Consider the following 26,485-nt stretch of genomic DNA (forward strand, 5'->3'; position numbering starts at 1 on the left):
GCTGTAAAAAATGGAGATAGCAACAAGGTAACAGTAAAAAAGCGAGATTCATGATTTCTGAAATAGAGATGGCAAACATTGACTTTGGCTTGCCAACCATCGATGTTACCGATGCATTGAAAACATCGATAGTTTTCCTTACGTTTGCTTACGTTGGGCTGAGCAGCGCAGTCGAAAAAAAATTATGTTTCTCCACCTACCAATTCGCGTCCCCCAAAAATCGTTGGATCTCGCTCGCGTGTGGAGCTCGTTGCTCCGTTAGCGGCAAATCGAAAAGATACACTTTACGGCAAGATAAAGTTCGTTCAAACCGCCGCTGCAAAACGCAGAAAACACCTTAAACGCCAAACGCACGTAAAATACGAATAATTAACCAGATAATAAAAATGTGTAAACAGCTGTGTTTAGCTCATTAAAATATATTGTTTATAATCTTACGGGATGCTAGAAGCCTGCTAAACATATTTACCGTGGGTGTTTGTGTTTTTTTGCAAAGGCGCCCCCTAATTTTCGCCGAAGGGGCGTGGGAATATTAGCGTGCCTGTATTGGTGTTTTGTGTATAACATAGATATAAAAGAATTTCGCAGATAAATCCTTTTACAACTAATTTTAGTGCTGGTGAAATAAACTTATTGAAATCGCATAAATATTTTGAGAGAGTTTAAGAAAAAGGATAACGGATTAGTCATCGCTGGCAGCGACGTCGACTGCGCAGTCGGCAGCGCATCCTGACTGCCTGTGCGTGCATGTGTGCGTGTCTCTCTCTCTCTATTTTTAAATTTCCGCCGGTTTTCGCACAAAAACAAAAACAACGGTAGGAGAACAGGGGAGCGGACCAATAACAACAACAACTTGTTTGCTTGATCCCTGAAAGAGAGCGAAGGAAGGAGCAGGATGGAGAGAAAATTTACGCGGGGCTTGAATAAGCTCGGCTCAGCGGTGCAAATGAGAGAGAATGTCTCTCAGCTGGTGCGTGAGAGCGCAGTTTTGGTAAGTTCTTGAATTCCCTTATTACACCTGACTATCGCCATCTCGCTCCCTCCCCTTGTGCTTTCACAATTCTATTTTTTTGTTTCCAGAACTGCAGTTGTTGCATTTCGTAAATTATATACGTGTATTTCCGTGTGGGTGTGTCTCCAGTAATGCATGTCACCTTTTGTTTTGTTTACCTTCCTTTTTGGTATTTTCTCTCGTAAGGCGTGGGATATTTATATGCAAGCATTAAAAATAAAAGAGAAATGATATAGAATTTGTTTAAACGCAAATGACTTTGTGTGTTGGGCGTTACATGACAGAATTTCCCACTCTAAAACGCACATTTTCCTTTATTGCAACACAGTCAAACATACAGTTGTGGTCAAGATAGTAATATTTATTTACTTTGGCGGAATGAAATATTCAATATCTTTCAACAATTCTGTATTGTATGCATTTTAATGATAAAAAAACCCTAAATTAATGTTAAATTTGAACTAACACTTGAACTTTCAAACAAAATATAATATAAATTGCTATGAATCTTAAAATATGTAAACTTATTTTTGGGTATATTATTTTTTCCACCGAAGCTGTACACATGGTCATGTTTTCTTATTCGGTTGGCACACATCCAAATGCTTCGAATTTTAATAATATTTTCTTTTCACTTAGCACACATCATAGAGATCATAATGTTTTATAAGGCAGCGTATTTCCATCCATCATTCGTTGCATAAGAAAAGTCAACATTTAAAATGTGCTAAGGAAAGGGAAAGGGAAAACTTGTTCTTTATCTGGTCGTAACTCTTTTCTTGGGTGTTGTTGTAAAAGAGGGACTCAAGAGACTAGATTTCGGTTTCTGAAGAATTCAGAAGAGAGGCCCCAAGAGAGAAGAATGCGTCAAGGCCGTGAGACTTAAAATTCCGCCGCAGCTTCCACTTTGTTTACATTTATGTTGAATGATAATGATTTTCGTTGTAGAACGAGCACTGTGAGAATTCCCTAATCGGGCTGTTTAGAGTGAGCGAAACACTTTTCGACTAACAAAACCATTTTTGATGGGGTCCACAACCACACATAAATATTTTATTTGCTTTAAGTTTGTAAAATTGATGATAACATCCGAATTCTTTTAGGAAGTGTAATACTAAAACTCATGTATCTTGTTTGAAGTTGCCAAAATGTACTATCTTCTATTTATTTTTAAAATATGTACTTTTCCTTGTATATTTCTTTAAATATATCTCTTTAGCACTAACCACACATAAATATTTTATTTGCTTTAAGTTGGTAAAATTGATAATAACATCCGAATTCTTTTAGGAAGTGTAATACTAAAACTCATGTATCTTGTTTAAAGTTGCCAAAATGTACTATCTTATATTTATTTTTAAAATATGTACTTTTCCTTGTATATTTCTTTAAATATATCTCTTTAGCATAAATATCTTTTTTGCTTTAAGTTTGTAAAATTGGTGCTAGCTTCCGAGTTCTTTTAATAAATGTAATACCGAAACTCTTGTATCTTGTTTAAAGTTGACAAAATGTATTATCTTCTATTTACTTTTATAGTTTTTACTTTTCCTTGTATATTTCTTTAAATAAATCTCTTTAAAATGGTCTTTAAAGCACCATCTGCTGTACAAAATTGAAATTGAACATGTTTAAGATTGGAATGGTATAGTTTTTTTTAAAGACCTTCCCCTGTATATCTATAAACAATTAAAACAAGCATAAGCCTAGGGTGTGACACCATTTTTGGGATCTTCGCCCACGTGTTGCCGCCCAGGTATAACCACGTTTCTATTCATCTCCCTCCATTGATAGTACCCACTAATTGCATTATTACGGTCCCAACCGAAAATCATATTAGAGCGTCATTAGCCACGCTTCCAATGTCAATTAGAGTGTGTGTGGTTCTCGTTCCTTCGCGGACTCCTAATTCAATTAGTGCGTAAAGTGAGAGTCGAAGCCGAAATGATAAGCAATTGTTGACTTACAGCGGCAATCAACAGGCCGACAGGCAATCAAACCATAATAAGCAACTTTCGATAGATAGATAGCTTCAGCGCCAATAAAAAGAAGAGTGGTTCGGCGGTTGAGTGGGTTGCAACGAGTGGTACTCCTCTTCCAACCTGTCATGGGGTCTTGCACACTTAAAATGACAGTCTTTTTTGGAATATTTCCCCTCCTCCAAACGCATTAATTAAATGTTTTCGTTGCAAAGTCAAGTTTTCGTCGGTTTAATGTAGTTCAACGGGTCAAACTAATGGAGTTCCATTTCCAAAAACATCAGTTTATTACTTAACCCTAAGTTACATTGTTTCTTTGTTAATTTTTATGGCTCGCTTTCGGTTTACATATGGAATTTTGTTTATGTGTTTTCGCCTTGTTTGTTTAAATACTTGTTAACTTATTGCAGCGCACATGTGCGGCATTTTGTTATCCGATATCAGAGTAAATATCAATTGTGTGGTTTGCGTTAAAATAAAATGAGGTCTCAGAAAGGGAATCTAGAAGGGGCGGAAAAGGTCTGGATAAACGAATTTCCTTAGCATCAGCGATTTGCGACTTTGAATTGTATTTCGTTTACTAGAGGAATTTACATATTATAAGTTGTAGGAAACTTTGAGTAGTTTTTTAAGTGCAAGCAGGTGACTAATTCAAACCCAAGGCCCTTTGGAAAATAACTAACATAATTTAATCCATTAGAAAGTGTTGAAAAACTTAACAGCCTTGATATATGATTTTTATATCCGGTTTTTAATTGCAACTACAAAAAAAATGTCTGAACTGAGTTCTACAGCATAATTTTCACACAATATGATCCCTACAACAAACCCGGATGATTTATGACAATAAATTAGCGTTTTGTATTCCAATTCGGGAAGAATTTCAAGGCTGCTTCTACCTTTTATGTCATGACCTCATCTCCCAATTATGCTGAGCACCTCACCTCTATATAAAAAAATACACTCTATACTGAAGAGGTTCCTTTTAAGTCGACGAAAACGAGCCCACGTCTTAACTCTCACAATAAAATTAACTGTAGTTGAGAATTGGCAAAATCGATTTTTAGTCTTCAGTTCACTGATCAGTAATTAAGGTTTCCATTTAGCATTATACAGCAAATTTGTTGAAGTGCTTATAATCTATATTGTATTTACTATGCTAGAGCTCTGAAAGTTTCTGGGAATTTCCTCTTTTTAATGTTATTTTTATTGCTTTTGAAAGCTTCACGTGCAAAGTGTCCAAAAGGGGGAAAGAGGAAAATATGTAGTAGGAAGTGGAGTAGGTAAAACAGTCATGGCTCAAGTGCTCTTGATTTTTTACTGACATTACCCTTTTGAATTTTTAACGGGTTGGGTATATTATACATATATAGAAAGCATTTAAATTGATTTTTAAAAAAGTATTAAAGTGAAGTGTGGAATAGGATACTGAATAACTGTCATTAAAAACAAATTATTTTATTTTAAACACTTATATTTATTTTAAGATTTTATTTAAATGTAATGTGCTTAAATTGTGTATGCCATAATTTACACTTTAAAATTGATTTAAGAAAACTTTTTGGTTATTTTTAAATGTAATAAATTTGGTAAATGTTAAAAAATGTACTAGAATGATTCCGTTATTCCACGGCATTACCTATTCGTAAGCCCTATATAATGTTACCCTATTTAATTTTGTGCTTTTATTGTTACTAGCTTGCTCTTTTTGCGCATCTCCTTTTTATTGTTTATTTTCTGTATTTCGTGATTATTCTATTCTGTGTGTCGGTCACCGTTTTTTTTTTCACCATTCCCCGCCGGAAATATCGTTTCGCAACTTTTATTTTTTGTTTGAGCTTTTCCCCGAGTTGACGTGAGTTGTCTGCGATTTAATGAGCACTACTTTGCTCCGATTTTGTTTGTTCGGCGGGCGTGCTCAACATATCATGGTCATCTAACCATATCCCTCATCCGATCAACCTTTGGCTATTAATACCAGCTTGTGATACTGACCCAAACATTTCCCCCTCTTTTTCTGTATCATTTTAGATGAACTGCACGGGTCGCTATCAGCGTAGCCTCTCCATTGCGGTAAAAATATATTTTACGATAAAAATATATACATATGCACTGAAAATGTAAAATGTTGTAAAAGTATTCTGTCGCCCATCTCTAGAGATTTTATAATAATTTATTGCGATAAAGTGATTCTTATAAGATACAAAAAAATATGAATGCCCTTAGTGTAAAAATAGTACCAATTTTCCTTTTATACCATTGAAAAATATTTTAGGGAAATTCTAAAGATTATTTAAAGGCAACCGAATTTGAAATTCGTATTACAATTAAAATTTTGGAAGTAATTAATGAAATAATTAGACCTTAAGTCGATGCTTTAAATAAAGTATTTGATTAAAAAGCTCAAGCTCAATAAAATAAAATACAATATATTTATCCTAGTGTTAAAATAGTTATAGATGGTTTTCATTTCCCCGAGAATTAATAATATCTGGAGCAATGCCAGTTCATTTATGTGCGTGGCTTTGCACCGACATCAACAATAACCATAATCAGTGACCTCAATGTGTCCTCCTTGGTTTTTCCGTATTCCGAGCCTGGCGGCGACAAACTTTTATCGATTTCTCGATCTGACCTTGACTCTTTTCTCCGACATTTCCACCCCCCGCCCATCGCATCTGCTCGACTTTTCACTCTCTCGTTATTTTTGATGGCGCTCCTTTTTGCGGCCCGACTACGTGATTAATTTAAATATGTCATGAGTATTTTAATTTGATTTTGCTTAAGAGATAAACTTTCTTTTATGAATATTTTCTCCACCGGCCAAACTAGGAAGAAGCTGTCAAGCAATTAAAACAGCAATGAACGACGACGATGATGCTAACTTTTTATGTTTATCGGTGCGACAGTCGTGTAAATATTGACATTGAAATCGTGCCTCTACCAGAACCGAACCTGAACCTGAACCTGAAGCTGTACCTGAAACCGAACACCGAATACGAACCCCTATATCAAAAATAAAGTATCGCCATCAAACTGGTCCCAAGTGGGAATGAGTCGCATTTTCCAGTTTTCCTATCGCATCGGCAGGTGCAATCAACCAGGCGGTTGAATGCATTCTATAGCTGACTCATGGACAAGACCCATTAATTTTGTACTGCTAGGACGTAAGAAGTAAATAATTAAGTGCATTGGGATCTTAATAATTCATTTGTGTCACAAAGTATGGAAAATTGTTGTAAATTTACAAAGCTTCATCGAAAACCGATAATATGGTTAATAACAGTACTGATACTGATTATAATGTATTTGAACGGATACATTATATCTTAAATTTGCCATCTCTAGCTCTCAATATCATATATATTTCCCTCACCATGAGTTGGCAATTTACCGCAGAATAAACCTTCAATTTGTTTAAATTTCTCTCTTGTTTGTCCGGCGAAATCAACAAGCCTCCAAGTAAATAAATAATTTTAGGTGTGCGGCTCTTAATCATTGTTAAAATTTATTTTCGTCTATTTCATTGTTCACAGTCGATGTATCAAGAATTTCATGGTTTTTTACAGTCTGTCTATAATAAGCAATATTTTTTGCCCACAACTCGTACAAATTAATAGCATTTTAATGTACCAGATATTTCTGCACTGATAAATTACAAGAGTAAAGAGTATTAAAATGCGAAAACAAAGTTGCGGAAAACTGTGAATGAAGTAAATGTGAAAGAACCAAGAAAGGTGCCAAGTCAAGTGCTGATCATGGATGGGCTGTAAATTTGTAGGAGAAACTCTCCCCGGTGGAAGTGAAAGGTGTAAAGTATTGTGGAGATTTTCGTTGGTCGCGGTGCAAGCTTATCAAAATAGAAAAAGGGAACTTCGAATGTTGTCACATGGTTTTGGAAGGGTCTTTTGTCTCTGCTCAAGAGTTTTCTCTTTCTGCATCGAAAGTTTAAGCGGTTTTTGGGTGGTACTTACATACCTTAAAGGTAATATTGATAATAAATCGAAATTCGCTTTCTTTTCTCTGGACTGCGGATCTTATATTTTGAAAGATGTTACAAATATTTCATTCACATCTTTTCACATCTCTGTTTAACTATTTCCTATCATTATGTAAACAAGTTGGCGCGATAATGCCTTAATCTCTTAAGTTTAAGTAGAGATAACATTGCATATTTTGCCTAAGATAGTGAGATTAAGTTATATAAACATTATAAATTCAAAACGTTATTCAACTACCTACTTTTTTTAAATACTAATTATTGTTACATAGAATAAAATGGTGTATGGATTCAATGAAATCATCGAGACATTGGAAGTATGTTTTTAACCACGCCGTCCCACACAGATGTATTAATGTGCATATATGGTTATGCCCACTCTTCACCCACATTGAAGTTTAAACCTCTATTCATGATAAATGTTCCACTCCAGACAACTTTTTTTTGTTGATTTGCGACAATTATTGTTGACAATTGTTTTCGTTTTTGTTGAAGTTGGTGCTGTTGCACTTTGCTCTATTGCATAATGAAAACCATTTTAGACCTCCCACTCCAACTCAACTTGTCGCATTTCGATTTAACTTTGTTGCCGAGTTTCACTTGCTTACATCGAAATCATTTGCACATCGGACCCACCCTTACCATTCCCGCTGCACTTTACTTATGCGATCTTCCATCTTTATAGAGAAACTACATTTGCATAAATATATATTTGCACAGTTTACGGAGGAGAAAGAAACTTGAATTCAAATGGTATTTCCAATATTTAATTAAGTATTCAGTAATAAATTGATTTTATTCGTTATTGTTGGAAGTGAAATAAATAAATATGATAAAAATGAATGCTCGTAAATTAAAAAAAAAGTCATACAGAATAGTAAATGTTTTTATACAAATAAATACATACATTAAAAATAAATAGTTTCGTTTAATTTCCTGCTGACTATGTCATTGATCTTTTCATAGAAATTTGATTCTCGAAATATCCATATAAAACATATTATTATACCCTACTAAATGAACAAGTTTTTTTTTTAGAAATGATTATAATTATTTTTAAAAATGTATATCATGGGTGCCTTAAATTCTACTTTCCTATAATAAAGAATTATACATTTCTGTGATAATATGCGATTATTATTTTTCTCGCTGTACATATCAATGCCATAGATTCTTCCCCCCATATCGTACTGTTTGGCAAATATTTTGTGCAAATGTCATTCACTTTTGGCCAGAAGCGCTAAGTAGGAAAAAGGGTAACAGACAGGGAGTGCGGGTGTGAGTAAGCCGTTAGCACTTGCTACAGCTGACACACTTACCAACTGCAAAATAATACAAAACAAAAACACAGACAACTACGACTAAACCAACTAAACTCGCTTCCGTTTGGCAATCACAATGTGCGAGCTTTGTGTTTGAAGTTCTGAGCAAATATCCAGCCGGAGTTTTGCGTCTGTCGGTTCCACTGTATCTCATTCCCATTCGGTAAATGGGTAAAAAGGCTACTGGCATAGACGCAAACATTCATTTGACATGTCAGTAACCTTTATTCCCATCTGCATGTGTGATTTATTCTTTGTTCTGTGCAACTTTTGTAAGCGGAGGCTTTTGTTCTTTCGCAGAATGAAAGTTGCTATTGGGCATCGTTTCGAATGCCCTCAAAAATACAGCACGATCTGTTGTTTCTCCGGGTTTCAGTTGCCGAAAGTGAGTAGGAACTGACAATATTTTGACATTTTGTGGCTGATGTTATACGAGTAATGATAATATATCTTTGCTGTTTTGATAAACTCAAAATCATATACAAAATTTAAGTTGAGAGATAAAATTTGATTTTATTCAAATTGGTTTTAATTTGATTGTTTTTATTGCTCTATCATTGGTAGCATGTCTTAAAATTAATTAAATGGCCATAATTTGCACTTTAATTTGCTAATTAAAATGGCATAAAATTTCTTTGTTTGATATTAAGATAAAAACACGAAAGAAAACTGCTGGCTTTCCTTTTCAACGTTGAATAAAAATGTTTTTACCAAATATTTCTTTGGGCATACATTTAGTAAATAAAAATGTTAAAAAAAAAGATGTTTCTATGCATTTTTTAATAATTTTAATCACTTGCTGGGAACAACTATTAAAGATAGCATTTAAGCCAACCTTTATCTCACACACACAAAAACAGAACTTTGATTCCAAAACAAAACCCACCAATTTGGTTCTTTGAAAACTAGTTTTCCAGCTTGGGTCCTCGAATTTGGCATTAAATGGCAAGCCGAAGATTATGAAATGGGTGTGTCGTGTGGCACTTGAGCTTTTGGCCAAATGCGAGTCTGTCGACCCCGGAGATTTCGTTTGGATCTCTCGACAATTGAGCAATTAATGAGAGACACTTGAATTTTACGATGGCCATTCGCCGCCGTGTAATTAACACATATTTCACACTCTCCCATTTCACACACAATGGAAAACCGAGGGGACCATAAACGTAATTAGTTTGCCAGATTCTCGCAGCCGGCTTTTAACCGGCCACTCGGCGTTGCGCAGACGCATTGTACAATTGTAATTGAAAGTGCTAAGTACTTTTTAGAAAGTTGCCCCGGCCACACATGGCAGAATCCATCTCTTCTCGTCGCCGGCACCCAATTTTCCACTGAAAACTGCACTGCAACTGTCAACTTTCCAAGGCATCTGTAAATGTGAAGATATCGGGGCTACTGTTGTCGTCAATTAAAGCATCTTCCACAATATTCTGTCAGCCAATGTTTGACGTTCGATTGTTTGGCTCTTTTACTCGAAAAATGCGTGTGCGCTTTTCTCGGCTTTTCTTTTACTTTCTTTTAGCGCCGTTCGATGGCCGATGGCTAATTACTCGCTGACCAACGAGACATGACCAAGAACTGGATACTGGATGAGTTTCCTATATGATTATTTATCTGCCTCTCTTTCTCTATATATTTTTTAAAGATTTTTTTCTCGCATTTCTGCGTGGGAACTTTTTGTGTCTTTGTCTTTTGCCTTGGGTTTTCCATGGCTTTTTTTTCCACTTTTTGCCGACTTGCTTTTCCTGCTTTTAGGGCAATTATTTTGTTTCTGCTGGTGCAGTCTTTTTCATTTCCCCCACATATTGTCCTCAAGGTTGCTTCTGGTTATTCTTGTACTTCTGGTTGAGTTGGCCAACACGAGTTACCCGCAATGTGCAAACCAGTTAAGCTTTTGACCTTGGCAGGTTAAAACCATTAAGGGTCTCACCTGCTTCATAGACAAACAAGTGCTTTTTATGTCGAGTGAATTATTTTTATAATTTTACAGAGTATGCAGTGAGAGATTAGAGAGTAAGTCTTAGCTCCCGAAGTTAGAGAATTCTAAGCTTCTTTGTTTTTTTTTAGTATTTATATTGATTTAGTTTGCAAATAAATATAAAGTTCCTAAAAATATTATTTCCAGAATTTGCTAGTATATTATAGTAATGAATAACACTAATATACAGCCAAAATGCCTCAAGAAGAATGATGGTAGTTCCTGATTGAGTTGAACCCCTAGATCACGAAAAGAAGTCAAAAATACTTTTTATGGATACATTTTTTAAGAGATATTTTTAAAAATATTGTTGGTACTCCCATGTTTTTAATTATATCTCGAGTTGCGCTTAACCAATTCATATAATTTTTTTTTGTAATAGCTTTGGTCGGTAACACAGTTGCGTCTGAAATTTTAATTTCAGTATTGCTCAACGTAAGGGGTAAGTTCCAACTCTACGAGGAACTACCATCGTTCTTCTTGGGTTATTTTCAAAATATTATTTTCTAAAACAATGTCATCAACTCTACCATGTTCTCTAATATATTTCCCATATTCAATCTTAAATTGTGCGAGAAATGAAAGTGTTTTGCGGAACTTTTACCCATCCTGAACCAAAGCCTATTCGAACGGGTCTAAAACGGCGTCACACATTATCGCCATCCGAGGCTTACATAACGCCAATCGGCGAACGCTTAGTGCATAAATATCGAATAGTTATGCTATAGTTCGTATCGCTCTTATGATTTAAATGCCGCTTATGCAGACGACATTTCTCCGGCACATTTCCCTCATTGTGCGGACAACAAAAAGGCGTCTAATGAATGCCGCCGCTGCCAAAGTATTTACTTTGAATTGAACGGAGTTAATAATAAGCTTCCTCATTTGTCCGGACATGTAAATTTGAATACGACTCGGACTTGGAACTGGGTGAAATTCGTTGACTATTTTGAATAGAATATCGAGCTTAGAAAGTTCAACTCTTGCCCGGGCCATAAATTATTTAGTTGTATAACTAAATGCGAGAAATTTGTTGACTTGGGTTTTTACTCGGCTTACTTGTGTTTTCAGTTTTTATTTATTTTTTTTAGCAACATGTTTGAGTGGTATGTCTGGAATGGGTGAGGAAAACTGCTGACTTGTCGCCACCTTTATGGGTGGGCAAGTTACAGATCTGCACTTGTCTTGGGTTTTTAAATTTATTTAAACATGTTATTGGGTTCGTTGAACCACCAGTGAACAGTGAAACCCACCGAAGATGACCAAAACAAATGTTTCTCTGGGCTGAAACCAGTTTGCAAGTTGCAAATCCAATGAGTGGACAAACCTCTCCTTCAATCAAGCAACTGATAAAGAAAACTTTGCCACGTAATTTATACACACAGTACAATATAAATATGGGTTTTATATGGACTTTATCAGTACAATTCTTTTCAAGCATTCCACGGCTCATGTTCGCTGGCTGAGCAGGAAATCCCTGCATGGGCATAAATTTATGGAATTTATATGCCTCATCATTCCTAGCCCAGAACGGATGCCAGCTGCCGTTTTTTTCTATTGACCATACACTGCAAATAAACCAATCATAACATTTGTATACTTTCTGTTCCACATATTTGTTTATGTAGATCGAAAAAGCAAAAAAACCCCGAATGCTGAATGAAAATGTAGCAAAAGTTGCGAGATAAAGACGGAACAATATTTGCAAGGCATAGAAAACTATTTTAAAGACTGGGAATTCCAACATTCCTTAACTTTCAGCTCTTACGCAATCATTTCCAAAAGGGTTGGAATTTCACTAAAATCCCCTTGAAGTGTTTTTGACTTCTGATTCCACTTAGCAAGCTCTCAAAAACTGTATTCGTGTGGGTCAAAAGTTCACCAGACACAACAAATCATATGCATTAAGCTAAGCTAAATTTAGTCACAATAATTCCGTGCCCACAAAATGCAAATCGGGAAGAGAACAGTATACAGTATACAGTATAGACCACTTGAACGGTTTCCACTTCAAAGCGATATCTGAATGAGCCGAGCCGACATTTTGTGACCCTTTCCACCAATTCCACATACTGTCCGAGTATACAAAGCAGATATACTATAGATGAAGGCATCTGCCGCATTGTGGCAATTTCAATTGATAAGCGAGGAAAATGAAGGGACACCACCAACTCAAGTGACATTCAAGACATGCCAGGGCCAATTGCTCTGGCAAAATCAATGAAAGTCAAGCCTTGTTTATAAGGGGAAATTGGGTGGTGAGGGGGGCACGAATGCCACTGCCTCTTGAGGCCTGGTCAATGTTTCACTGAAATATGCATAAATCGTCACGTTTTACCAGCCGAGGCGCCTCAAACCGCTAACATTAAATTGAAACTGGCTGCCGGCGAAGATAGTGATCAGAGATGCCGGAATGCAATAGCCAGAAAGGAAAATTTGGAAAATCTGAAAAATTTGTTTCGTATAGACAATTAAATGACAAAACAGTTGTAATTAATTTCTAGGAATTCAAAGGTGTGCTAGTAACTTACCAAACAGTTGTCTTTAAAATTTCAGATTTCAATTGGAATTCTTTTTGTGAGTAATTAATTTTTATGAGGAATTTGGTCTAAAGGAGTGTAACCAAATAATTAAATAGTTGCTATTTAACAGGAATTCAATGTTGTGCTAGTGAACAGTAAAAACAAATTGTATTAAATTTCTATTACCAACCACTTTATCTTTATTTAATAATTATTAATTCATTTTATTATTATTTTTGGAGATCTTGTGAGATACGATTATAAATATTAATATCTGAAATAAACACGCCATAATGCCATAACTGCTTAACATAAAGTGGCTGATGACTTCGAGTGATGGTCGATGGTGAATCTCTGAGGTCTTCACGCCTTGGTGGACCAGTTGAGCCTGATGAAGTCTTCCACCGCAAAATTTGCGTGTCTGCTGATTGACCACCATGGCGTTGCATTTTTTAAATTAAAGTTTGGCTTTTCATTTAGCATTTGCCAAAACACACCCCTGAAAAATAAACAATTAGCCACCGAAAATGTTTGCCCAACTTTCTCGGGCTTTTGGGCTGCCAAATTGATTTGGTAATTGGCCGATCCCAGATGAGTTTACCTTTTTTGCATAATGCCCATGCACTCGTGTAGTTTTACCTGTAGCTTTTTTTCCATTTAATTTGTCGCCGGTTTGCGGTTTTAATTACGCAAGCGGCGACGTCTGCCAATTTGCATGCAGTGCGTGCCAAGAGGCGAAATGGAGGAGCCCCAGGAAAAGGCCCGAACCTGTGCGCACAATGGAAAATGCTTTCCCCCGAGCTCACTCCCAAAAGTGGCCAAGTGGGCGAGTGCAATGACATTGCAGCTCGTACTAAAAAAAAAGGGGGCGGGAGGTACTCACTTATGTGGGCGTGGCTGGGCACGAAATGCACACGAGTGGAATCAGGGCCAAAGCCAAGGTTTGCCACTTGCACAAGCCGACAGCTGATACAGATAGATTGTCTGTCAATGCTTTATAGCTTTTTGAGAAGTTTATAGGTAAAACGTTTAAGCTAGAAACCTCAGGTAACCTTAAATATCTGACCCTGCTAAGTGATAGGAAATAAGTTAAATGATTTTTAATAGCAAAACCCTATCTAATTTTGAAAAATCATTAAATTGTGGTATTTAATTATGGGAGTGCCGAAACATTTGTTTTAGGATCTTTTAAGTTATTCATTAAACTGTTATCTAAACAGTGGCATAGGGCGAAAATTCCCGAGGACGGTTTTCATAACTTTGTTTTTATTAAATTTGATTTCAGAATGTCAGGAGGTTGAAACCCCCAAACCCTCACTGTCTAGACCCCTGTATCTAACATTTATTAAACATTTCTTTGTTGAATATAAATCATTTGTACACTTTCATTGAGGTTTTTGATTTATTGATTTACTTAAAAGCATTCATATTAATAACCCAACTCAAGTTCTATATTATTTGTAATAACCGTTCCCAACCTATGACAATCCTTTCTCCAATGTCCCCACATATGCGCAGTTAAACGAAATTAATCGCAGTTGGAAATGCCATTTTCCCATGACCTGAATTGACCTGGATCTTCCTGAAACGAACCAAGCCCAAGAACATAACAGAAAACAAGCCCACACACCTCGAATTTCAAGAAAACAATAAAATGACAGCACTTCCGAAAGTCGCCTGAAATGGATATGCCAAAACGGAAGTGGCACTTTAACTCTCTACGGACATGTCATAAAGGGTGGGGTCACAGGTTGGGTCACACGCCTCAATACAACACAGATACTATTGTATCTTCATCATCATCTTGCGAAATCTAAAACGCAAAAACCGAAAATATCAACAACTGCCTGCGGGGGCCGAGAAATGCAAAACGCTAAACTGTTATAATGTTTAAACGAAATGAATTTGTTTATGCCAAGTGGCAGACATGGAAAATATCATTACACGAATGGGGGAGAAGAGGTGGCATCCGTTTTGTAATGCGGTCAAGGTCTCTTCTGTGCGGGGGAGTGGAAAACAGAATTTAACTAACACATCACAAAGTAACCATAAATTTATGGCGGGCGTTGTACCGATAAATCTTTCAAAATCCGCCTGCATTCGGGCATCGGGAATGGATAACATTTGGGCATTATTTTTTTTGAGGGGTGTGCTATTAATAGAGACGCTCTGCTTTTACAAGTAGCCCGCATAAATTAGCAAACAAACATTTGGGAAATAAAATCTTATACTTAACTCAATCTATTCATTTCAGAACAAGCCACTCGTGGTGGAGCCGATCGACTTCGAAGCCTTTATAGCTAAAAATAAAACTGTTATCCAAAATGATCCACAAAGGGAGCTACTCATCTACCCCGCTGATGATGTCTCGGTACGTAGATCTCGTTCGAAAAATATAATAATACAAAATATATAATAAATTAAATATATTTTCTTACAACTATGTTTTATATGTTTTATTTTTCCCAACAGGAGATTATTATGCCGCGCAAGCTGCGGACCAATGCCAAATCTGTGGCCGACAGATTCGATCCGCCCAATGAGGCGATTGTTTGCCCTCTTCATGGTCCATCCATCATTTCAAATGGAAATGGGCACAGTCAAGTGAGTCGACAGGGAAGCATTCAGTCGAATGGGAGTCACCACAATGGGAATGGACACACCAGCAGCAGCAGTAGCAGCAGTTTGACCAATTCCAATGGACATGGCCAACTCTCAAGGAAAAGTTCTCAGTGCTCGAATGGCTCCTCCAGCCACAAGGATTCCTCGTATGAGTCAGCCCTGTCCTCGATCACGCTACGCTCGAACTTGGCTCAGCCGGAGGAGGTGGATGAGTTTGCGGACGATGGTCATGGCGAGGATTTGGTCGATGGACAGCCTCATGGATCCAGAGCGGAATGCACCCGATTCACACGGCAGGCTTTGTACACCTACAGAGCAAAGAACCATTTGATCCATTATAAATACAATGCTTACGGGGGAAATTGCCATGATCTACCCAGGTAAATATAAAATATGTTTATTTTGAACCATTTTAAATGCAATGAAAATATTATATTTTAGTGTATCTCCTGCTGAGGAACTGCTGGAGGAGGTCTATGAAATCGATGCAGATCAGGATCGCATTGACGAGCAGATGACCCGCTCCCAGGCGGACACCATTACCAAGCAGGGGTATCTCCTAAAAGGACCCGATTCGGCCTCAGATCGAATGTTTGCGAATATTGGCAACAAGTCCTTTAAGCGTCGGTATTGTTATCTGCGACAGGAGATCGATGGCACCTACATATTGGAGCTGCACAAGGATGAGAAGCAGGGCGAGGCTAAAGCCACTATAGTCATGGATTTTTGCACTGATGTGGTGCAGGTGAGTTGTATTACACCGAAATGTTATACAAAATCAGAAGTAATCTGAATTATTCTATTTCAGAATCCCAAACGTGGTCGTTTTTGCTTCGAACTCCGCATGACAACGGGCCATAAATCCTTCACCCTGGCTGCCGAGAACGAGCAGGACTTTAAGGACTGGCTGAGCAAAATCTCCTCGGTTTTGGCCCAGAATCGTGCCCAAGAGGAGAAGCGAAATGCTTCGCTGGAGCGTCAGCCCTCCATCAGTTCGAATCCAAGCCCTCAACTGCAACCGCCAGCAATGGAACCCCAAATCTTTGGTACCCTCAAGGGTTTAGATCAATCGCTGCACCCTCAACTGATGAAGTACGGAAGGGAAACGGATCACTCGATTGCGTTGGCCAGGAGGGAACAGCGGCGTCGGTTATTCGCCTGCTATCAGTCGCCAGCCAAGAGCAGTGGCAGTGATAATGTGGAGCAGTATCGAGAGCACTTTGGCACACGGCTGCTGCTCACCTGCCACAACCTGCGCTTCCGGCTGCAGTGCATCCCACAGGACGAGAGCTCGGCGTCTGGTGTCGAGCAGCAAGTGGAGCCCTATATCACCAGCCTGGCCCTGTACGATGCCAAGGCGAATCGAAAGTTGAGCGAGAACTTTTACTTTAACGTTAATGAGCAGTGGGCAGCCCAGCTATTACCGAATACCCCAGTTCCTTCATCTGTGGCCGGTTGTGGAGTTCCTAGAAAGTCAGCGGATAGCGATGAGAGGAACTCCTCCTCCCAGGCACCTCACTCCCTGTTCGATGGAGTCTCCGCCGAGTTGCTACGAGCGAATCGCCAGCAATTTCAGCAACTCAGGCAGTGTCTGCTTTCCGTTACAGCTCCACATGCCGATATCTATTTGGTTGGTGTATCATTTACGTTATCTAAATCACATATTGATAATAACTTTCATCTAACAGGTGGTGAGAGTGGAAAAACTCCTGCAATCTGGAATAGCTCAGGCTGCTGAGCCCTATCTAAAAGCAGGCAAGGATCCCAAGTTGGGTCAGAAAGTCTACAAGGCGGCAAAGAACTGCGCTCATCACATTGGGCATTATAGACAACCATTTGCCTGGGCAGCAAGACCTCTGTTCAAGCAGTACAGCCACGAATTGGATGTAGATCCCAAAAAGGAGTTTGAATTCAGTCCCATTTACCGACAGGAATTACCTAAGCTGAAGGATGATGAACTCCTAAAGCTATTGGTCGATTTTCGCAAGCCCGAGAAACTGAGCAAACTAACCATCATTCCTGGTAGCCTGAAGATGCAGATGCAGTTCCTGGACCAAACCACACCCTGTGGCTTGAGTAAATCCCTGGCTCCTTTGTCTACCTATAATCCATCTTCCAAGCAATCGCCCACTATTGAATTGGCCGAGTTCCAGAGCCAAAGTGAACGGGATGCGCATCCCTATACGAGTTTCTGCAACCACCTCTATGTGTATCCATTGAGTTTGCAATTTGACAGCCAAAAATTATTTTCACGAGCGAGGAACATCACGGTGGTGGTGGAGCTGCGCGATGGAGATGGGGAGTACAGCAAACCTTTGAAGGTTAGAAGACAATTTATTTTATATTATTTATATTTAAAATTCCTTATGCATTTCCCTTATTGCAGTGCATCTATGGTCGCCCTGGCCAGGATCTGTTGGTATCCCAGATAGCCTGTCCAGTGCTTCATCACAATGTGACTCCTACGTGGTACGAGGAGATCAAACTACGACTTCCTTTGGGTCTGTTTCCGGAACATCACCTGCTTTTTTCCTTTTACCATGTGTCCTGCAACCTAAGCAAGAAAAGGGAAGCAAATGCGGCTTTTGAGACACCCATTGGTTATGCCTGGCTGCCATTGCTCCAGAAGAACCGAATTTGTCTGGAGGAACAGCAGCTGCCTGTGGCTGCCACCTTGCCAGTGGGCTATCTTTCGATTCAACCCTTGGGATGGGGCAAGGGGGTAAGTTATAGACGTTGTGTGCTTCGCAAAGCCGTTCATCAACTCATGAATTGTTTGTTTTGTCTCTTACCCAACATACCTTACCCAACATACATCCATTCATTCCCCGACTTGCCAACTAACCTGTGCTCTCTCTCTGTGTTTTTTTCTCCGCACTGATCTGCATGCTTACTGCACCACCACCACCACCACCCAAAACCCTCCCTTGGCTGCCTACAAACCCTTCCAATTTCTCAGCAGAACTGCGGTCCGGATATCCAGTGGATCGATAATCAGAGGAATCTCTATACGGTGGGCTTGCGTCTGGACTCCACGGTTCTTACGGCCGATCAGCACTTGCATAACTTTTTTGGACACTGTGAGAGATTGCTGGAGGGCGGGAAAACTGGAGCCGTGCCGGCGGAAACGGAAACGTGCAAGATTTTGAAAGCAGCCCATGCCATCGATATGAAATCGTTGATAAACTATTTACCTACGCTTCTGAATGAGCTCTTCACCTTGCTGGTTCACACTCAATCCGAGGAAATAGGCTTGAATGTCATCCGATTGATAACGAACATTATCCATTTGATAAGCGATCAGGCCAAGAGACCCGATCTATTGGCAGCCTATGTGAAATACGTATTCCATGCACCCTACTACAGCCAACAAACAGCCAGACAGAGGACTGTCCATGGAGAACTGTGCAGGCACTTGCCCTACCTCCTGAATCCCAGCAATCCCGATTTCCTGATCGTTAACAAATTCATGAGATACTCCTCGATATTCTTCGATCTGATTGTGAAGAGCATGGCTCAACATTTGTTGGCCACCGGCAGGATTCGAATGCTGCGCAACGAGCGGTTTCCCAAGGAGTACGCCGATCGGGTGGAGCAGTTGATCAAGGTATTAATGCCGTACATAACCACTCGATATGAGGACTTGGGCGAGGAGACGCATCTGCTGAATCGCTCCCTAGCTAAATTTGTGCGCCAGTGCCTGAGTTACATGGACAGAGGATTTGTCTTTCGCTTGATTCGTTGTTATATGGCTGATTTTTCGCCTGGTAATACGCGGATACTTCACGAATACAAGTTTAACTTTCTGCAGGAGATCTGTCAGCATGAGCACTATGTACCCCTTAATCTGCCTTTTGTTTTAAATCCGAAGAACAGACCGCCTGAGATGATGCAGCACTTCACTTTGTCCGAGCAGTTCTGCAGGCAGCATTTCCTATCGGGTTTGCTTCTTCAGGAACTGAAGAGTAGTCTCAATGAAATTGGCCATGTGAGGCGTCATGCTCTGGGAATCTTCAAGGATCTGCTGGCCAAACACGAGTTGGACAACCGATATCAGCAGAGGGGTCAGCTCTCGAGGATTGCCCTACTCTATGTTCCATGGCTGGGCGTTGTAATGGACAACATCCATCGGATTGATGACCTTTCTGAGTCTGGAGCTTGTACGCCCAATGGACATGTTTATGCGGACTCCGCCTCCTATACCAAGCGCTTGAGTTGTTCCAGTAGCTATGTGTTTAGCAAGGACTCCTCCACTTTTGGCTCTCTGACGTCCACTCCGCGTTCGAAGAACCGACTGACCCTGCACTGCGATCAGCCGAGTCCTTACCGCACCTCGGTTCACATCAAGGAGCACAACTACCTGGCTGCCATTGCTGGGCAGCCGATTAGCAATGGCATCTCGAATCTCTCACTAAATTCGAATACGGATTCGGGGGTGAGTCCTTGGTTTAGTCCATTAAATCCAAGTGAGCCCCCTACTAACATGCGTTCTCATTTTCAGCACTCTCAGGACACGACCACAATTGGAGCCTACACCAATGGAGATGCAGATGTGGCCCTGCGAAATGGACACAATCGCTCGGTGAGCGTAACCCACGCACAGATCCTTTCCCGCTGCGATAAATTCAGCTCGGCGGAGAGCAAGGACCTGCTCCTGGGCTTCTTGTTCATCATCAAGCACCTCTCCCAGGACCAAATGGTGGGCTGGTGGCAGAACTGCAATGAGTCCGAGACCCTGCAGTTCCTCTCGATTCTGGATCTCTGCCTCCTGCAATTCCGTTATGTTGGCAAGAAAAGTGTGGTGATAACTCCAGACACCCGGCAAGGACGTTCGGCCAAGGCCAACACTCTTCCAGCGAGGACACAACCACCCACAGGGTTGGAAAACGGCAACCAGGAACAGCTGCCAAACAGTGGAACTCTGAATCAAACCAGGGAACATCTACTTGAGGATATGGACACTTTGGCCAGAAGTCAGTTGGCTCTTTATGAATCTAATTTGGCCACTGAAGTGGGCATGATTATTTTGGATTGCTTAGGGATGTATGTCCTGCAATTCAGACAACTCTTGGCAGACAGCCTTATCCTGCCCAAGGTGGCCAGGGTTTATCTGAGATTCCTGCAGTTGGGCCAATCGGAAAGACTCTCCAAACACGTCTTCGCTGCTTTAAGAGCTTTCATTAACAACTATGCTGTGGCCTTGTTCAAAGGCAATGCCATGTTGTGTGGTCAGATGGTCTATGAGCTCCTGAAAGCCTGCGATAGTCGCCTGGTGGAGATTCGCCATGAGTCGTGCGCTGTTTTGTATCTCCTTATGCGCAGTAACTTTGAGTTCAGTGGTAGAAAAGCCCTAACCCGAGTACACCTGCAAGTTATAATCTCAGTATCGCAGATGATTGGCAACGTAATTGGACTGAACAATGCCAGGTTTCAGGAAAGCCTGTCCATAATCAATAGCTATGCGAATAGCGATAAGGCGATGAAGGGCACAGGTTTCCCCATGGAGGTCAAGGATCTAACTCGTCGAGTGCGCACCGTACTTATGGCCACAGCCCAAATGCAGGCTCATCATATGGATCCCGAAAGGTTGCTTGAACTACAGTATTCTCTGGCCAATTCATATGCCTCCACGCCAGAGCTCCGGCACACTTGGCTGGTGACCATGGCCAGAAATCACGAGCAGAACGGGAATCTCTCGGAGGCCGCCTGCTGCCACCTCCACATAGCTGCTTTGATGTGCGAATATCTCCGTTTAAAAGGAGGTTGCACTCTCAGTTGGTCATCCACTGCTTTTAAGAAGATATCTACGAATATACCACGAGATGAGCAGGGTCTTAAACTGGATGCAGGTGCTCAGGATTCCCAGTACACGGAACAAATGCTCCTAGAGCAACTGAAGCAGTGTGCCGATTTCTTGGACCGCGCTGAAAGATTCGAGTGCCTCGGAGAGCTCTACAAACTCATCCTGCCCATGTACGAAAGGGATCGCAGTTTCCTGGACCTGGCTCACTGCTACGAACATCTCACCCAAGCCTATAACAAGATCGTGGAGGTGAATCGTTCTGGGAAGAGAATGTTGGGTCGCTTTTACAGAGTTGTCTTCTATGGAATGGTGAGCAAACTCACATCAATTTGTTCCTTTAACTAATTCCTATTGTATTTTTAGATGTACTTTGAAGAGGACCATGCCATCGAGTACGTTTACAAGGAACCCAAGCTTACTTCGCTGAGCGAAATCTCTGAGCGACTGGGCAAGCAGTACAAGGATAAGTTTGGAGCCGATGTGGTCAAGATGATCATGGACTCGTCACCGGTGAGTAGAGCTGGCTTTCAACTAAATTTCTAATCCACGAGTGAGAAAAATTAGTACAAATAGTTTTTTTGTTGGGCTATTGAGTTTTGAGAAATAATTATATTTTAAATAGAAGCAACAAATCCATGCAGTACATCTGCAAATCATTTGAAGAGATATTCATTATAGAGCAGATCTGCATCGCTGTCACCGCGCATCAGGCTCATGCGCTGTAAATAGATTGCAGATTATTATAGTACATTATTATTATAATAGTAATGTTACTAAATTATTACCCGCTTGACCTCTGTTTGACGCATCATGGAAGCGTTGGTGCTTCTTGGGATCATTCGCTGCGCGGTGCCATGGGGTTGCTTAGGAGTGGACATGCCCATCCTATTGCTCGCGGTGCTTTTGCCCGCCTTGGAACTGAGGATGGGGAACAATCAGTGGGGTTAACGTTGGTTCAATTTTAGATATTAGTTGTAGTAAATTCATATACAAATTCTCCGAGTTCTTTTTTAAAGTGGTAATGACTTTGAAAGTTGGAAGAGTGTTTGTTATATGACTCACGTATGATTTGGCTGCTGTTTCTGTACTGAGTTAGTAGCTTTTCCTGGTCTGCTCACGCGACCTGTCTGAACTGCTGACATATTGCCCGACTGCTGGTAAACGCATCCCGATTTCGCCGAATTCAAGCGATTTACTTTGCGGGCTGCACCATGTAGGGAAGGTTCCATTTGGAGCTTTCGTTGGACAGTAGATCCGGGCTGAATATGGCCACCAACCATCGTGGTCTGGAGTTTCTGCAAGGTTGAGGGCGTGTTCTGTACCGGCTGCATCATTGAACGGCCGAAAACCGAACACCTGGGTAGCTGAGAAACGCCGTGGAGGCCACTAGATCCTGCCCCTCGAGCCGAGCATTTGGCCTTGGCCGATTTGTACACCCGGGGAAAAGTGGACGGCACACTGGTGGTCATTATAGATTTGGCCGGCGTTGTTGGTGACACATCCAAATGGAAGTCATCGATCATCATGGGCTCAACACTTTGGTGGGCCTCATTTAGCTGGTTGACCAGCTGCGATCCCTCGGAATCTTCATATCTGAAATTGCGTCAACGTTCAACAAAGTTCTTCTAAATTGTTGGTCCGAATCAACACCCACCTGTATAGCTTTCCTCTCACATATTCTGTTGGAATAGACGGACCGGGACACCCTCTGGGTGTCATCTCACCGCCGTTCATCTGGGATTCGTCATCTCCGGCATAAGCATCTGCCTCCACACCTGGTTCCATCTCGTTGTTGGACATGCAAACGGTGACACTGGACGACTGTGCCGTGGGTGGGGGCACCACTGTGCTCACCCTACTATCAGCTCGATTCATGTGAATCTGATCACGGCTAACGATCAAGCCAAGCTTGTGGCAAAGGTCCTTGAAGGCCTTGTGGGAAACCAAGTCCTGGTAGCGCGTTGATTCTGTGAAGGTGAAGAACTTCTCGAAGGCCTTAATGCCTTCGATCTGGTGCTCGATTTCCAGCTCAGTGTAGCTACGATTGGAGCATAGAGAGCACTTGGGACAGACGGACACATCCCCGCTGTATTCATACTTCTCGCTGAGAATATCGTTAACTCGAATTAGAAACTGGGCCACCAGGACGCTTTCCGGTCGGCTAGCCAGCTTTTGCTGATCGCCCACAGCCAGGTGAAGGCTCTGGCGCTCATGGTTGATCGAACTCATCGGATCCGGAGGCTGTAGCTGCTGGCCCGCCTGTTTTGCGGTGAATGTCATGGTGAGACCCTGGCCACGTGGTAACAAACCCACCGAGATCTCGTCCAGAGGCATTTGTTCATCTCCTAGTTGGCTGAGTAAATCAAAGAGCTGACGCTTTACATGAAATCCATTATCCACACGATTCACGGCATCTCCAACGACTTCGGGATGAAGCAATGTTGTTGTGGAGGTCGCCTCCGTTTTGGTCTCGGCACTTGGGAACTCTGATCTCTGGCGACTCGAGGGCACGAACTCCACCGCGTTCGGATTGAGGGAGTATTCCGCAGCAGTCGGAACCGTGTTCTGAAGCGGCATCCGGACCAAGCCCATACCCATCCCATGGGACGGGAATGCGAAGATCTGCTCCATAACGGAAACAGACGGGTTTCGGGCTAACACTGCCTGGGTGTCCGGCGATCTGGTGAACTGGTGGTTTGTGCCAAAATTCCGAACGCGAACTGTATACAAAATTTGGATACTACTGCGGTTCTAGTGTGCGAAGAGTGGTTGATGTATAAAAATAACAAACAATTTACTAGTGCCTAGTAAAGTTGTTGAGTTGTTTGAACTACATCAGTTGAGGGTGGAGAGTGATATTTTGATATTTATTTGTGTGACGACTCGATTCAAAGTAACGTGTATAGCAAACTCTCTCATCAGGATTTAGCAGTCAGTGTTATGAGGCGGTTTTTCTTAGATTTCGATTAGCATGAAATGTATGTATCACGATTTCTTAAGACTAATATTCTATTGTTTTATAAAAACATCACCATATGACACCTTAGAGGTTCGACCTATTCCTTGCATTTACTAGATTTAACCAAGACTTGATAAAATTTGTATATCTTAATAAAACTTATATTATTTTATATATCCATTTTAATATTTCAGGTTAAAGTTGACGAATTGGATGCCAAACTAGCCTACATACAGGTCACCCATGTGATTCCGTTCTTCTCCAAGGATGAGCTTGACCAAAGACTAAACGAATTCGAGCAGAATCATGATGTAGACACCTTTATGTACGAAACCCCGTTCACCAAATCGGGAGCAGCTCGTGGCAGCGTAGAAGAACAATGGAAACGCAAGACGGTTATAAAAAGTAAGAATAATCTGCTGCAAGTTTGTCATTTATTATTAACTTTTCAATCTTCGCAGCTCAATATTCCTTTCCCTACGTTCTCAAACGTATACCCGTAAAATCCCGCGAAATCATCGAATTAAGTCCCATCGAGGTGGCCATCGATGAGATGCAATCCAAGGTTTCAGAGCTGGAGGAGATCATTCTGCCACCAGCCGATGTGAAGAAGTTGCAGCTGCGTCTGCAGGGAAGTGTGGCAGTGACGGTAAATGCAGGTCCTTTGGCCTACGCCCATGCCTTCCTCGATGCAAAGGTGGTGAATAACTTCTCATTGGACCGCGTCGCAGATCTTAAGGATGTCTTTCGGTATGTTTTCTTAGTAACTAACCGAAAGCTTGTCCCAGCGTTCCCTTTATTATCTTTTTTCAGTTCAAATATGCAAATCATTTTTACCCAGTATTACAAAGTAATCTATTAAATGGCACCTTTTCCTTTTAGCGACTTCATTGTGGTCTGCCAGAAGGCCCTGTTTCTCAACGAGCGGATCATCAGCGCGGACCAAAAGGAGTATCACCATGTGCTGAAGGAGAACTACGAGAAGCTGTGCCAGGCGCTCAGTGAGTTGCTCGACGACGAGTCCTTCCAGCCGCTCGGCGACGATGCCGACAGCATAAACCAGCGCAACAGCATGGCTTTGTTCAATGCGATCAGTGGCGCCTCCAATAACTCAAGTACTGCTTAAGTTCAACAAAATCATAACAAAAAAGATACCAAAATTCTGAAACTCAGTTACCCACACGCACAGCTAACTTAACAAACCAAGTATTGAAGAGTTCAAATAACACGATTCTGTGTAGAGATCGTAATGTGTTAGCGTAACCACAACGTAGACGTAACATAGACTCACTGGTGTTCCTTTGTTTGATGTTGTCGTTGAATTTAAAATTGTCTTACGGCAGGTAAAGCTCGATTTGGGGCTTAACGGTTTGAATCTCGGCTAAGGGAATGCGCATGTGACTAACCCCCTAAAATAAACCCAGATTTGATGGCTATTAATCCGACCCAAAAACTAACCGTAAGCGCTTCATGACAAAATTTGGCAAATCTAACCATACGTTCTGTGACCCTTCCCAATGCTTTTCCAATCTGTATTAACGTGTTTGTAATTCTCCCTTTTTAGGACCGTATTTTGTTGAGCAAAATACCAGCAACAACACCCACCACCACAGTTCCCACATAAACACACAGAACTCCACACACCATTCATAACCGATAACCGAACTATATAATCTGTGCTAAACGACCAGTTCCATAAGTTCCAGTTAACCGAAATCACTTGTTAATTTCTATGACTAAGCTTAAGCGACTAAGTTTTAAATTCCCTATTGTTTGTTGTTAGATTTTTATGTTAAACATTTTGATTTATTATTATTTCACATTATAAATAATGTATTATGATTGTATATTTTTTCAAGCATGCCTGACAAAAAATGGAACCAGAAACTATTTTTAAATTTACTTTTAAGCTTGTCTATTATTAATTTAATTTTATTTTGCCAGATTAAATTTTGAATTTGGTAGGATATCGGCTAATGATGCACAGCTCTATGCAACCTGTACCAGTTACTTTATTAGATAAAATCTGCTAACTTTGTGTCTTCTTCTAAACTCGAAATGGCTAAAGAATCGTTTAATAATTTAATTATTCCTAAACTTAAATGAAATTAGACTTAGTGTTAACAACTAGACGAATAAGTTCCCGCAAGCAACAGAACTTACCAAAGTATTCAGATAAAGGAAATACCTATTAAACAGATCTATGGATATATATTTACATACATGCATTTTCTAGTGAAATCGTATAAAGAACTAAATAAAAATATATGCATTAAATGTTTAAGCCAAAA

The 26,485-nt window shown here is 40.5% G+C and overlaps 2 protein-coding genes across 15 annotated transcripts; one reads left to right on the forward strand and one right to left on the reverse strand.

Moving 5' to 3' along the window:
* Positions 1-206: 206 nt before the first annotated feature.
* On the forward strand, positions 207-26,412 carry LOC119548719 (dedicator of cytokinesis protein 9). 14 transcript variants are annotated; one of them, XR_005219320.1, is made up of 15 exons: positions 207-991; positions 5,023-5,064; positions 15,065-15,181; positions 15,283-15,812; positions 15,874-16,177; positions 16,241-17,062; positions 17,121-17,753; positions 17,819-18,154; positions 18,392-19,867; positions 19,934-21,544; positions 21,599-21,745; positions 24,389-24,599; positions 24,656-24,944; positions 25,077-25,537; positions 25,759-26,412. XR_005219320.1 is itself a non-coding variant. In XM_037856195.1 (15 exons), the coding sequence occupies exons 1-15, from the start codon at positions 896-898 to the stop codon at positions 25,845-25,847; spliced, it is 6,936 nt and encodes a 2,311-aa protein (XP_037712123.1). In that variant the 5' UTR covers positions 207-895; the 3' UTR covers positions 25,848-26,412. The 14 variants fall into 14 exon arrangements, 13 of the variants coding, with proteins under 13 accessions (XP_037712123.1, XP_037712132.1, XP_037712125.1 ...); XM_037856195.1 differs by having other exon boundaries at positions 25,077-25,309; XM_037856204.1 differs by having other exon boundaries at positions 25,077-25,195.
* LOC119548721 lies at positions 21,809-24,114 on the reverse strand. Its single transcript, XM_037856208.1, has 4 exons — positions 22,890-24,114; positions 22,298-22,828; positions 22,021-22,153; positions 21,809-21,954 (listed from the first exon to the last, which is right to left on the reverse strand). Exons 1-4 carry the CDS (start codon positions 23,864-23,866, stop codon positions 21,889-21,891), a joined length of 1,707 nt encoding a protein of 568 aa, XP_037712136.1. The 5' UTR covers positions 23,867-24,114; the 3' UTR covers positions 21,809-21,888.
* Positions 26,413-26,485: the final 73 nt, after the last annotated feature.

This window comes from Drosophila subpulchrella, chromosome 2L, assembly GCF_014743375.2.
Source record: "Drosophila subpulchrella strain 33 F10 #4 breed RU33 chromosome 2L, RU_Dsub_v1.1 Primary Assembly, whole genome shotgun sequence".
Lineage (NCBI taxonomy): Eukaryota > Metazoa > Arthropoda > Insecta > Diptera > Drosophilidae > Drosophila > Drosophila subpulchrella.